General features: G+C 28.9%; 1 protein-coding gene across 1 annotated transcript in view; it reads right to left on the minus strand.

Annotated features, from left to right (window-relative positions):
- LOC136985576 (asparagine--tRNA ligase, cytoplasmic-like) overlaps nucleotides 1-15,622 on the minus strand; it is a 64,677-nt gene that overhangs the window by 25,374 nt on the left and 23,681 nt on the right. Inside the window, exons 3-7 of the mRNA XM_067282893.1 lie at nucleotides 13,795-13,860; nucleotides 12,957-13,139; nucleotides 6,758-6,836; nucleotides 4,237-4,307; nucleotides 1,652-1,738 (exon numbers count right to left, since the gene is read on the minus strand). Of these exons, the coding sequence (XP_067138994.1) occupies nucleotides 1,652-1,738; nucleotides 4,237-4,307; nucleotides 6,758-6,836; nucleotides 12,957-13,139; nucleotides 13,795-13,860 (486 nt within the window). The remainder of the gene's footprint in view (nucleotides 1-1,651; nucleotides 1,739-4,236; nucleotides 4,308-6,757; nucleotides 6,837-12,956; nucleotides 13,140-13,794; nucleotides 13,861-15,622) is intronic.

Below are 15,622 nucleotides of genomic sequence, written 5' to 3' on the forward strand. Positions count from 1 at the left end.
AAGGCACAATGCAAAATAAATACATGTACCTGTAAAAAAAATAACGTCCTCTGTAACTCCAGGTGCCACAAATCTACAATGTGTTTCAATAAAAATAAACTTGGCGTTATCTCTATCTTTTCATATAAGTACTTCTTACTTTGTTGATTCATTTTTTTTGTCATTTCACGAAACCAGTTTAGAGATTTGATCAAATCACTTCATTTAATTAGGGAAATGTCAATATCGAAATTTTAACATACTTCAGTAAATTGATCATCTCCCTTAGGGATTTGACCAAATCCCCACTTTTATCATATCCCTGCGATATATATATATATATTTGAATACTCTATTAAAATGTAAACTTTTTCAAGAACATGTTTTTTTTTCAAAAAGCTGATCATTTCAAAAGTTATAAACATATGTATTCTTACATTTTGAAAGATAACAGCATAATAAATATGAAACTTCTAGCATATTAGTATAAATATTATTAGCATATTAAAACTATGCTAATAATTTCTATTTCTTTACTTTTTCAGTTTTTTGGCAAATGTTCAGAAATGTCCATTTTCATCAAAACATTTCAGTAACAAAGTCTTGCCAAAGATGAACTGCAACATTTCTGATGTTATTTTAGCACATGCATTGCTTATTCTTTGCTTCATATCATGGTTGGTTGTTGAAACAAAACTTGATCCTTCATGAAACCCCACAGGAAATAATCAATTGATGTCAGATCTGATAACCTGGATAGCCATGAAATTGGTCCTCCATGTCCAATCCATCATTCTCTAAACATGTCATTTAAATTCACTTTAAACATTAATTCAAAAATGAGTATTGCTTTTAAACCATAACAAAAATTGATTAAAACTTAACCATTAACAAATACTTTTCTTTTCCTTTATTCTACTAGTTTAAGAAGTCAAACTTGTTGAGAATTATCAAAAACATTTTAACTCAATTGAATTGAAAACATTGCCAATAATTCTCAACAAGTTTGGCTGTCCTCAACCAGAAGAATAAAGAAAAATAAAGGTATTAACTATAGTGCCAAGTCTTACAAATAGTAAACATTAATAATTTTGAAATCTGTTTTAATTAATTAGCTCATTAAAAAGTTGATTTTTATTAGACTTATAACTATTGAAACTACAATTTTTTAAAAATATTCTTAATAAAAGATTATTATTTTTAATAGAGAATCCAAAAATACAAAAAAATTGGGGATTTATTTGAAATTTTAAAGTTACCCCACCTCACCTTGAAGGGAGATAAGAGAAATTTTATTTTTACAGCATTAAAAGGCCCTTAAAAATATTAAATTTTTATTCTTATCAATTTTTTTATTAGAAGCATATTTTCAAGCTAATAACTTGTAACACCTTATATGGAATACCCCATATATTACTTTGTTAGCAATACCAATATAAGCAAACTACTGAAAGAAAAATCATTTTGCATATCAGTCTATAACAAAGAGTCTCAGGAATACATGATATGGCTCCTAAGATCTACTAAATAGATGAGACTACTAAATAGCATTTTAAATTTGCAACTACAATTTAAAAAGTGTTATATTGAATAATTAGAATAAGAATTTGCAATATTTGTAATATGTTTTGTTTAATTAAATATGACTTAATAAAAAGTAAAAAAGACTTACCATTTTTCCAGGGGGAACTTCTTTCAAAGTACCATACATGCAAACTGAACTTTCTGTTGAAAGTAATAATGCATCATACGTTTGACACTAAATTTGAAAAAATATATTAAATAATTAAAATATGTTGATATATGTGAGAGAATTAATTTTTCATTAGTGATATTTAATATTTTAAACATTTTTAATATAATAAAAAATAAAAGAACATTACATTACACAGTCATACTTATTCTATTCACATCTGTAAAGTTTGTATGTATACGTATACATATACATACACACATACAAACTTCTTTACAGATAAAATATATATATTTAAATTATAAATATTTATATACAGAATTTTTGATAAAAATTATAAAATGTTTGTGTGTCTTCAGACAAAATACACATGTTCATCTTTCCATATGAAAGTTGAAGATAATTCAAAAATATTAATTGTATAAAAAAAAATTGAATTTGAAAAGATATATAAACAGTAAATATGAAAGCGAATGCAAAATCCTGCCTACAAAATGCATCAGGAGCAGAGGCTGCAAGAAGTATGCAAAAATCGTACTGACTGCTTAAACAAGAATCCCGACTTCCATGTCTTGATGGAAGTTGCAAAAATTTTGAATGAACATAACTATGAAAAAAAATCACAATCCAAAATTTATAAATCCTGATTTAATAGCTGCATACAAATATGTATCATTGACTACAAGCAATGTTAAAATATCATTTTCCTCTTGCAAACAAATCTTTGGAAATAGTCTGAAAACAACAACAAACAGTTATTTAGTAGCATACTGCCAATCATAATTCCATAAACCAAATGCAAATTTGTATTAAGAATACAATTAATGCTTTTATACATTTATTTCTTTAATAAAAGACTGATTTTGAGAAAAGTGAGTGCATTAATTCTCCAGTTTAAATGCACATTTCAGCACTTTTAACTGTATATTTGCATGTGTATTTCAATGTTTTTAGTGCATATAAATCCTCACCCTACTTATAACATAGCAAAACTATTATTTAATTATACTAAATAGAATAACAATGGAAACTGTTGCATATGAAATGTTTTAATCACATCAATAACAATTTAAAATTTAGATAATACCAATTCAGTCTCATAATTGGGAGATAAATAGTTATCTACAATTATAAATATCTATGGTACGTGAAATTGTGCATTTATCGTCACTTTTATATGAAAATTATTGTGTGTGTATTTTTCCATGGGCAATTTTCCACACTGACATGTTTCAGTGTGAAAAATTTTCCATGTGTGCATTTTTCTTATCCACATATGTGACAGCTGGGCTTTTCTGTGCAAAACTTTTGTGCAATCTTTTTCATGTGCATTTTCATAAACCCAGCACCCAAAATGCATTGAGGTTCTCAAGCAAGTCATCAAACAAAGGACTGGCTTCCTTCAGTAAGTTCTGTATGGTTATTGATAAGGACTGAACAAGCCTATCTGATATTCTTGTTAGTGTCATTATGGTCAAGCTGTTTTCAATGACACAGTAATTTCCTACCAAACTCTCCATAAATCCCAACATACAGGTATAGCTCGAGTTACGTCGTTTGTCAAAAAAGTATATGGAAAAATAAAAGTCAAGTTTAAGTCATTTTATTCGACTTTACATCTGTCTGCCACAAATATTGAAGTTGTAATATGACTAGCAAAGCATTAAAAGCACATAAAATCATATTAAAATATGTATATTTACAGTAAATGTTAATATAATCATCATAAATCCTAGAGAATGAAACATGAAAACATCTGTGTTTCTGTGTTGTCGTCTTATTTAGCAGTCTTTAAGTGCTCATTATTGGCGTTTCCTCCATTATTGGCATTTAGTTACGACGTAAGTCGAAACTACAACTTACGTCGTAACTACACAAGTAAATTCGACTTACGTCATTTTTCGATTACGTTACCTCTCCTAGAACCAATTACCAACGTAAGACAAGGTATACCTGTATTCCAATAAAACCAATATACCTGAAAAACAGCTCTCAAATGTTCTGAAAGAACTTAGTTCAGCAGTGGAGACATAATATTATCCGATCATTGTAATTCTTTCACTGTTCTCTCAGCCTCTGTCATCATAAAGCAATCACATATACAACCAGATGATGATAGCCATGTAAGGAAACAACCATAATTTGCACAACCTGTCACCAATTGAGAATAACATCCCACATATAGAACATTGACTATTTGCTCATCCCTTTGCCCAAACTCATCATCATTATGCATGTGCACCAATTATGATCAGTGTTTCAGTGTCCTTCTAGAATCTCCTAGAACCCATATTAGAGGTTACTGACCATCACAATAATTATTAAGAACTTTGAAAGATATTTTTTCAAACATTACATATAGTATTTATTAAAGTGCATTCTAAAATCCTTATATCTAATATTTTCTAAAAACAATTTATTCTAATATTAATTATTCATAATCTAATAATAAAAACTAATTCAAAATATTATTAAAGCAAAACTATAGAATATATTCAAAGCCAAATTATTTTTGGTTTTGAATTGATTAATCACATCATCATATATAATAAATAAAACATTACCAAAAGATCTGACAAAACACATTGAAGGAAGCCTGTGCCATCCCGTAGTGTGACAAACATTAAAACTTTTCCTGTTTAAAATAAATTATAATTAACAAAGTTAAAGTTTTTTAATAAAAAGAAAAATTATATTATTTTTTAAAAGAAATACATAAATAACAAATATATATAGCATTAGGCTGAAACAAAAATAATAAAATGCTTATGTTATATCTAAAATAAAATGTCATGTTTTAATTAAATCTGAATTATGTAAGTTTGAAACAGTGAACAATAAATACTAATAAACTTTCACTTTATGTGCAGAAAGTTAAATCCCAAAAAATCCCTAAAAAATCTAAAAAATTTAATAACCAAGCAAGAATCCTGTATGTACTGGATGGTCATACCATTTCTCCATTGTTAAGGTCAAATAGCACCATGTTTGAAAGTGCACTAAAGCACATAAAGACATCCAAAAGTTGTGCAAAATGCAAAAAACCCATGTGTAGAATTGTGCAAAGCCAAAAAATATCTAATGTATTTTGTTATATGATATTTAATTCAAAATGGAAATTACATGATTACAAATTATAATGTAAGTGATTTTTATTTGTTTTATAAAGCACTGTTTGCATCATTCAACCAACTGTGCTGTGTCAGTTATTTAAAATAAAAACAAAATTCATATATGACTGATACTTCTTTTTAAATAAATGGGACATTTTTTATACTGAGTGACATGATTTTTTCCCCACTGCCCAAAATTTCAAGCTAATATCTAAATTTTCAGGTGAGTGAATACCCTGTTATAACATAAAAAATAAGTTATATAAATATTTATTTAAGTAAATTTTTGTTGATATATTTAAAAAACAAAACTTTAATAAATTCTAATCATTTTCTAAATTATTGATCTATTATAAAAGTTTACTATATTAATTATATATGCATGCAATTTTTATAAAGTTTTATTTTGTCTTTGTTTAAAAAATAAATTATATATTTAATGATAAAACTGCAAATTGTGCCAATCTAATTCAATATGATAAATTCATTATTAAATAAATAATGTAGTTTGATCATCTACAGCATAATACAACAACCAGCACTTTCCATACTACAATAAACCTCACTTCTGTGACCATATAAATGGGAATAAATGTCACTTTAGGACACTCCGATCTTTGTAGCTTAAGTGAAATGGTCAGTTAAAATTAGATGGTCAGTGGCCACCAAGATGGAGTTTGATTTATAATGAAGTTTTACAGGTAAATTTCATGAATGGCCACAAAGTGGAGTTTTACTGTATATTGCAGTGACATAGAACTGAATAAACTAAGCACACAAATCAAATCAAAATCAGGTAAATTGCAAGATTTTTAGCATGAGACTAAGATATCATCTTAAATCAAACATATTTTTCTGTATGAGTTTAATTGAAATGAGATTTCATGTAAGATAAAAAAAAAAAGAGAGAGAGAGAGAGAGAGAGAGAGAGAGAGAGAGAAAGATAATTCAAGAAAACCAAATTTTCCTAACGTTAACTCTAATGTATAATTCACAGCCAAATGTGAAATGGTAATCAGGCAATGAATCAAATTTCACAAAAACAACCAAATTTTTTTGGTTGAAAACCCATAAAAACAAAATAAAAACATATTTTGTGCTTGCTGATAATGTTGTATTAAGTAATTTTCCTATTCATCCAGCTGGTCAGATAGAAAGGACAGCCTGCTGCAGGCAGGGAGTTAAAATTGATTTAATCAAAAGTAATTATTGACCTCCTTCTGGATGAGAGAATAGTCCCTGGAAAATTTTGTTGTATTCATTTAATCCATATTGAAATGTTTAAAGAATAAACTGACAAACTAAATAACAAATGTTATTCTTCATATATTAAACTATTATATCAAATATTTATGACTTTTCAAAGTCAAAAATTATTGATATAAACAATATTGGAATGCTCCATTCACTTTCATTCAATTTGTTCTTTTTATAATTTTCTATATTTATCCCTTAACCTTTTCTTGTGGCTATCAATTTTCAAAATCCTTTTTTTTTAGTCATTACAAATATTAATAAATTAATAAATTGCAATATCTCACTTAAAAGCAGGCTAGCTGGTTTTTTTTTTTGTTTTTTATCACAAACATATCACTCTTTATGATCGTTAAATTTAATACATAATACAAATTTAAAATAATTTTTTAATGTTAAATTATCAAGTAAAAGCGTTATTTTAAAAAATTAAAAAGATCCGATTAATTTGCAGCATTTATAAATGTAGAGGAATCTATTTTCTTTCAAACAAAACAAACCACATATCTCTAGATCCAGAGTCAAAAATTATTAAATTATAAGAATAAGATTTGCGTGAATAGTTTGAAATTTATGATAAGTAACTGTCAAAGTAATATTAAACATTATAAATGAGCAATCTTTTTATATTAAATATTAAAAAAAAAAATGAAAACTTCATTGCATTAAATACAAAATAAAAAGGAAATTTAAAAATTATAATTATCTTTAGCATTACCTTGTCTTCTTAAACGATGAACCCATCCATAAACTTTAATTCTTTTATTACGAAAATTTGCAGTATCTCTTATTTTCACCTGAAATGCATTTTGACTAAATAAATATCTACATATATATATATATATATATATATCATATTTGCTATATGCAACATATTATGACATTATGAAATATATTTAACTATGTAATATATATTATTATCATGTATATGAAGCTCATATATATATAAAGTTCATTACCTTGTACAGTATATCATGTATATGAGTATTATTATATAGCTTCATATACCTTGTACAGTATTATCAAGGTATGTATGTATGTATGTATGTATATGTATGTATGTATGTATGAGTATTATATATACCTTGATAATACTATACAAGGTATCAACACAGACCATTCAACTGGTCACAATTTTGCATAGTATTGGTAGCCTGGCCCACTCACAATAGGCAAAATTACAGGCCCTAGTTGATAAAGTAGTGAACCGAAAATCGGAATCAATTGGGGACTGGGGTTGTTCAGATTAGGGATTTGTTCCGATTACGGTTTATGTACAAAAAAATATATTAACCTGTCCGATGTTCAAATTTTTCTCTGGTGCGCGTCGCTTCGTGTTGAATTTTTCTCTGTTGCGTGTCGCTTCGTGTTGAATTTTTCGTCGATTTTAAGCCTAACGAAAATTTTTATAATAATAATCGAGGCTATCATATCGTTAAAAATTATTTCTGCATTTTGTACAAACAAAATAAATATATTGAAGAATATAAAAACATGAAAATTATACTTTAGAAGTAAATTTAGTATCAAAAACGTTCGATTCAGCACAACACAGTCCGATTGAAAATCGTGCCAATTACTGGCGATTCCGATTACCGGGGTTCCGATTAACGAGTCTCTACTGTACTTCACTTACCTTATACATAGCTATCTATTTAATATGTATGTAATGAGTTGGATAAATTAAAACAAACTGTTCTCTCGCAAATTTTAAAATATTTTGTATGGAGTATCATGCAAACATTATCTACACTACAATAAAAGAAATATATGTACATTCTGTCAAATAAATGCCAGAAATTGTCCATTTCAAAAGCCTGTGTAAAAGATATGAAAATAAACTTTTTGCTGTAAGTTGGTACTAGTGTACTTAATTGTCACAATTAGCATGTGAATTTTTAGCACCATCTGTCAACTGATTTATTTAGAACTGTTGGTTTTGTCATTGAACATGAAGTGTGCTTTGCAATTTTTAAAATGAACAAAAATATTGAACAAAAAGTTTGTCTAAAATTTTGTGTTGCCAACAAAATTTCTTGTGCTAAGTTGTTGAAAACGCTGCAGAAGGCCTTTGATGAGTCAGCTTTATCCGAAAGATGTGCATATGAACAGTACAAAGCATTTAAAAATGGCCAAGAAGTGGTGGAAGACTTGCCTCATTCTGGTTGACTTTCAACATCGTCAAGTGATGAAAACATTGACAAAGTGAAGGAAATGATGATGGAAAATCTTCATTCAAGCTTCAGAGAGATGGCTCAGAATCTGAACATGTCTCACGAATCCATCTGCCCCATTTTAGTAGATGTTTTGGGCATGAGATGTGTCGCAGCATGACTTGTTCCAAAGGAGCTGAATTTTCTTCAAAAAGAGCATCAGAAAAAGGTTGCTGAAGACATGATTGAACAAGCCTATTTGGATCCTACATTCATGAAATGCATCATAACAGGTGATGAGATGTGGGTTTATGAGTTTGATATGCAAACCACCCAGCCAACAAGCTTCAGAATGGCACTTGGAGAATATGCTGAAACTAAAAAGACCACATCAAAGTCATGTTGACTGTTTTCTCTGACTGTTATGATGTTATCCATTCGGAATTTTTTCCAGAGCGACACAGTCAACAAACAATATTATGTGGGCGTTATGAGGCAATTGAGAGAGAATGTTTGCCGTAAAAGGCCAAATTTGTGGAAGAACAGTTCTTGGATGTTGCACCACGATAACACACCATCTCGCACATCGACCCTTGTACTTGAATTTTTAACCAAAAACTCAACAAATGTCATTGACCAAACACCATATTCACCAGATATGGCCCCTTGTGGCTTCTTCCTCTTCCCTGAACTCAAATTACCACTTCATGGAAGGGGTTTTAAGTCAATTGAAGAAATAAAACAAAATTTGCAGAGAACTGCAGGTCATACCAGAAAGTGCTTATAAGAAGTGTTTTATGACTGGATTATTCATTGACAGAAGTATTTTGCATCAAACGGAGCCTATTTTGAAGGCAACAAAATAAATTTGGATGATTAAACCAATATTTTGTATTTTATTTAACAATTCCCAGTATTTATTTGAAAGAATGTATATATAACTTGTATCAGTACTGCAATCTTTTCCTATATACATTATAGGAATTATATCATTATTAAGGTCTGGATATTTGGGTGCCACACCCACTCGAGTTTTGAAAGGGGCAGAGTGTAAAAAGACAAACTAAGTTGGTTTTAGTGCAGTAGGCCCACTCATTGCCAAATTGTTTAACACCCAAATCACAAACTTGCCCCCAAAACAGTGACTAGCACCCAAGCTATATATTTTGCACTCAGCTTCTCCCCTTTTTTACATTTTTTAAGAATATGTTGCCAATTATCTCTTTTTTTGGTGGTTTTTATTCATTCACTTGAGGGGGAAAAAACAAATTCATTGAACCAGACCACATATGCTGAGGGAAAAAGAAATACAATAATTAGCTTACTCTCTTCCTTTGTTGAGAGAAAAGGGGGCAAAATGGAATTTTCTGGACTAAACAACTAAGCCTTAGGGTTGTTTTAAGAATGTAAACAGATTCACTGAAAATCCTCAACACATGTTTTCTTTTCTATGAAAAGAATAATCTAGAAAATTCTGTATTCAGGTCACCTTACCCTGACTTGTGAGCACAACAGTTCCAATTTCCTTTGTTCAGTGTCAGCGATATTAGAAAATGGCAAAATTGTCTGCATCTAAACTGAACATTTTAATAAATAAGTTTAAACATGAAGGCGTATGCACAGATGGAAAAGTTCTTTGCTGTTCCATTTGCGATTATGTGATTTCGGTTGATGTGAAACACCAAGAAACGAAAATCAGGCGACACAAGTTTGTAAAAGCATAGAGAAGGCAAACAAAAAAGGAGGAATTTCGAGCATATATTTATAGGGGCAACTGGACGTTGTTGGAGACAATCCTGTAATGTTTATACTGGAAGAAACAACGGATTCCACAAAACGGTACGTGCTGAACATTCTTGTTGCACCACTGACCAGGTACTACATACAACCAATGTTGTTCAAAATTTACCAACTTGAAAATATGAACTCAACGAACTCTAATATCTGGTCATCCGTTGGGGGTCTTAAATAAACAATGTGGTATTCTACTAAGAGAACTTCAAGAAAATTAATGCATTTATCAACGAACTTCCTCCTGGTGATTTTGCAGCCGTCGACAGTGTTGAGAAACTGATTGCTGATCCAGTAGTGACCACAGAACTCTACTCCGTGCATTCATACAAGCTCTTGGTGGATAAAATCAACAAGCTGGAAAGATGTGAAACTGAAATGCGGGATCAGTGGAATGTTGTAAGTTAGGCACTTGATATACTGGATGGTTTTGCTCTGGACAAACTCAAATCTAGTTTATCAAAAAATCCCAATTTGAAAAATATTCTGGATTACACTGAACTAGAATTCTGAGTAAAACCAAAACATGTCCCCGTAGTCTTGGTCGACGTAAAAAATCTTTTTCCTTATATAAAGACATTCTATCCTCCAAACAAGAAAACTTCACTTTTAAGAACATTGAAATGGTTACTGTTGTAAATTACAATGCTCATCTTTATGTCTAAATTGCAATAAACAATTATGTAGTTTGTAAATATAGTACATGTTGTTGGTTTTTGTCTTAATAATACAGCATTTAAAAGCACCCAATCCATTCTAAAACTGCACCCAAAAATCTGGACCTTAATCATTATATAATAAAAAAGGGTTGAAAGTTAATAAGTGTTGTATAACTGAAAACATTCTTCAGTTTCAGTAACTCATACTACAGTTTCAAAGTCTATTCGTACAATATTACTTTAGGCCTAATTTCATTGCTTTTATTGAAAGAAAGACCTCTTGGACCAAACTTCATGAACTAACTAATACAAAGTAATTCAAAAGGATTGCTCTGATTTTACACAGCTACTGTAAGAAGAGTAATACCAATGAAGAAGTCTAATATTTATTTGATGATAGAGTCCAAGTTTCAGACATATTTTACACAAACTCAATATGTCTCTCTCTTTGGTGATGTGGAACACTTCTAACCAATAATCCAACTCCTCCCATATTCATTGCAAAAATCCATAGTGACAGAAGCAATTGCTTTATGTAGCAAGTCTTCAGCTCTGGTATACCTGTTGGAAAATGAGGGATATACTGTACACTATCTTTGATGGAGCCCTCCAGTGACAGTCACAGGCCATAAGGCCTGGCAATATGAACAGTCATTTGAGAGACACATCACTGGCTGCAGCCATGCAATTGGAGTAGTAGTTGTCAGAATCAGTCAATTTGTAACATATCCAGAAAAGTTCCACTTATAATCATAGTTCTTCAAAAAAAAAAAAAAAAAGGTTCATGCACCTTGTTTCTTATTATACAGAAAACATTACCTTTTCACAGTGTCTACTATTCAATTTTTTCATGAGAGTACATTGTTTCCCATAAGTAAGCATATGTTCCCCTTTTCACTAAGATAAAACATTGTCTTACTGATAAAAACTAAGTGATCAGCAAACTGTGATCTTCCATGTTCAGTTACATATCAGATGCAAAGTTAAACTGCATTACTTGGTTACCAGATTTCAAGGCATGGGGCAACTGCAGTTTGTATGGTTTCATGCTTAACCTGCAGCATAACTTCCAAATGGTTCTCTGTGATAATTGTAGCTTCCTGCTTGTTCACTACATGGTTTTCTAGGCCTGCACTCTTAGGTCTTCCTCACATTCTCCACAATCTATACTGAAACAAGTAACCAGCTTGGACTTTTGTCCTTGTAAATACAACCCTTCATTTTATATTGCCAATATCACTACCTGATGGAAGACATAGGTAGTGAGTTACTCCCAAATTTGAATGAAAATATCACTACATTGTCATACATGATCAAAACTTGAAAATTGTACAAGCAGAGAGCTTTCTGCACTGCAGTAATTGCCACCTTCCACATAGCTACATCTGCCAGACTACCATGATAATAACTATATCACATTATTTGAAACAAAACTTAAAGAGTTACTCTATCACAGGTATAGGTTAGACTTCTCCACAACCACTGACTTAGCTACAATGGCCACATAAAATCAAAGCATTCTCTCTGAGTAAACCTGTACTAATTTAGATCAATGCTTTCTTGAGGCATATATCTAATTACAACTTATGACTAGATGCAAAACATAACAGTATCTGGTAACTAAGCAGAGCACATTAATATATAATTTTGTAATTCAAATAATAATAAGTTTCAAAACTTTTGGTTTTTGTTAATCTAACAAATGACAGTAGAATCTTCTTACTGCAATCATAAATAATGTTACCAAAATTAGCAAGTTCCTTGTTGTTTATTGTAATCAGAATGTAGTCATAATTATCATTTTTTTCAGATAAAGAAACATTTTATAGGTTTATTTGCTTATGACACTTAATGTTATCATTCAGTTATTGTTATCAGTGATGACAATAACTTATCAATATATGAGTTCCAAAGAGATTACAATAAGCAAATTCTGAATAAGAAATTAATTAAACTAACAAATAATTAATAATAAATTACAGTTCTATATAACAAATGAAAAAATATTAATACTAGAAAAAAAAATGAAGTCAAAAATAAATTAATTACTACTGTTGTTATTAACTTTCATTTATATTATTAATTTTATTAATTCTATAAAATCACATTTTTTCAAAAAGAAAAAAAATAATGAATTAATTTATGTAATTCGTTTAAGATTAAATTTTCAAATCTAGAATTTGGTAATTTATTAAACCTAGTCATTCAACTACATTTCTGGCAAAAACAAATTATTGTTTGATTTTTTTCTTTGCATTACTGTTGAGATTCATTCTTAAACACAATTTTTTTAATTTTTATAAAATATATTTACTTGAATTGCTTCTGGTAGGTTCTTATCTTCTTTAATAATTATTTGTTTAGCTTCTTCTAAGTTCTTTTCTCTTCTTTCAATATCTTCTGCATCTTTTTTTGCCTTTTCTGCATTTTTATGATGTTCACGAATCCATATCTTTCTGACTTTTTTAAACTGAGATTGAGAAACAACATCCCACTGCTTTAAAAAAAATTTTTAGTTTTAGAATGATGCAATAAAAATTTTTATTACATATATGTGTAGTTATAACTTTAAATTTCTGAATAAAAATTAAATCTATAGATCCAATCGATTATCATCAGCATTTATATTCAATAATAAATTGTAATAACCTTTCAATAAGCTTTTATGATCATCTTTTGCTATGACCAAATTTTATTACATTGTCATATTTTTTTGATTAAAATTTTAATAAAGTCTTTAAACCTAAATCTGTATAAATTATGGATAATCATATTTATATCAATTTATTTACTTCCTTACACTGAATTATTAAAATAAAAATACAATAATAGACTTCTTTCTCTTAGATTACAGTTTAATTCAATTTAATTTTCAAAAATGCATTATAAAAATAAAACTGTTATTAAGATGTAAATTTCTGAAGGTGAATTAAATTTATAAATAAGCACGTAAATTAAATTTATTCCCAAAATATTGAATACCACAATGACTTCTATAAAACAAGATATTATTTTTATTCTCAAACACACAATTAAATTGAGAAATTAAAATCAAATTTGATTTTGTTTATGTTTATTATTATATTTAGATATCAAATTTTATAAGATAAGTATTCAATTTAATAATTTATTTATATTTATAGATAATATACCTTATCATCACTTTTACCATCAACATAAATGGTAGGAAATGGTTCTTTTCCTGCATACCTTAGTGCCTATAAAGTATAAAAAGTTCTGTTAAATAATTTCAATATTAAAAGTTTCTTGATAATCTTAAATTTTTTTATTAAATACAAAAGAAAACTTTTCAAAGATAAATATTTGATTTAATTTTATTCAATTGCTCTAATACATGCCAAAAAAAATGTTTATTTTTTACATTTTTTAATCAAGGACTTTTAAGAATTAGATACAGTTTCTGTTAAAAGTAATCTATATTTTATAAATTTAACATAAACTTCATGAAAAAAAAACTTTTTATCTTAATCTAAAATTCTACTTAAATTAATAAAAAAAACTTTATATTGAAATAATTTAAACATTTCTGAATTAAATGAATAGAGACTAGAATGCAGCAAAATTTAACACATGCTTTACTGTTAAAACAATATAGACAGTTTTAATTACCGTATTTTCCGGTGTATAAGACGACTTTTTAACCCAGGAAAATCTTCTCAAAAGTTGGTGGTCGTTTTATACGTCGGGTGTCATCTTATACGCCGGAAAATACGGTAATGTAAATAAAGCATAAAGCGCAAATAAATAAAAAAGTAGAATTTGCTTTTTTTAACAAGTTTATTTTAAGTGAACATAAACATCACCCAATACACTTATACTACCAAATGATCTGCTAGATTATTTATTGGGCTGTATTATAACACAATGAATAATCTGGAAGATTGTTTGGTAATACAGGTTTTATTTTCCATAACAAATATTTTCAAATTCCTTATGATTCATCTTCAAATAAGAATAGACATTTTATGTCAGAAAATAAAACAAAAAACAATCACATTATTTTGAAATAAATTTTTCAGTGCAATTTAAACAATGCAAAAATTTCTAAGTTTGAAACCTAAACAGCAATAATCTGTTCTACTAAAGCTAAAGGTTTAAACCAAGTTTAAGATTTAAAATTGCCTTAGGTATATTCATATTTGTTTCATGTGCATAAAACCAGTTTTGAATTCAATGAAATAGATTTGGTTTAACTGTTGTTGAGAGTGAGTTTAAAGAATGTTTATAAAATGGCAACTAAGCTCTCAATCATTTTAGTTCAAATCAAATAAGATTTTAACCAAATTACAACTGAGAGAGAGAGAGAGAGAGAGAGACTGAGAGAGAGAGAGAGAGAGAGAGAGAGAGAGAGAAATATCAGATAAATAGTAATTTTAAGAAGATACCATTTTAAGAAAGTAATGTTCTTCATTTAATTTCATAACTTCATTTTGATATGCAAAACAGTAGCAAAGAATTGAATAATGCTTTAAATTTTTATTGACAATAATTTTATTTAATAATGATTGCTACTACTTTTTTTAATAAAAAGAAGTTTTTATGTACAGGTACTCCTCACTTTATGACCGAGTTCCGTTCCGACAACTATGTCGTTAAGTGAATTGGTCGATAAGTGAGGAGCTTGCACCGGGAATATAGGATCGTTGTAAAATTATACAAATTACGCAACAAACTTCAAATTTATTCATAAAAAAGACTATTATAGTACGCTATTAGCCTATTATAGTATGTGCAAGCCTATTACAGTTCGCTTAGTGCGCATGTCACCATTCGCCACTGACCAAAACTCAAGCTGAGAAAGGGATTCCCCGAATTACAGGTTGAAACTCAATTGATCGTAAGTGTGAGTGGTTGTTAAGCAGATAGGTCGTAAAGTGAGGAGTACCTGTACCATATATTTATAGAATATGAGAATCGTGGTTTTGATTTTAAAAAAACCAAAATCAAGCATTAAAAAGA

This window comes from Centruroides vittatus, unplaced genomic scaffold, assembly GCF_030686945.1.
Source record: "Centruroides vittatus isolate TY-2023 unplaced genomic scaffold, ASM3068694v2 contig_971, whole genome shotgun sequence".
NCBI lineage: Eukaryota > Metazoa > Arthropoda > Arachnida > Scorpiones > Buthidae > Centruroides > Centruroides vittatus.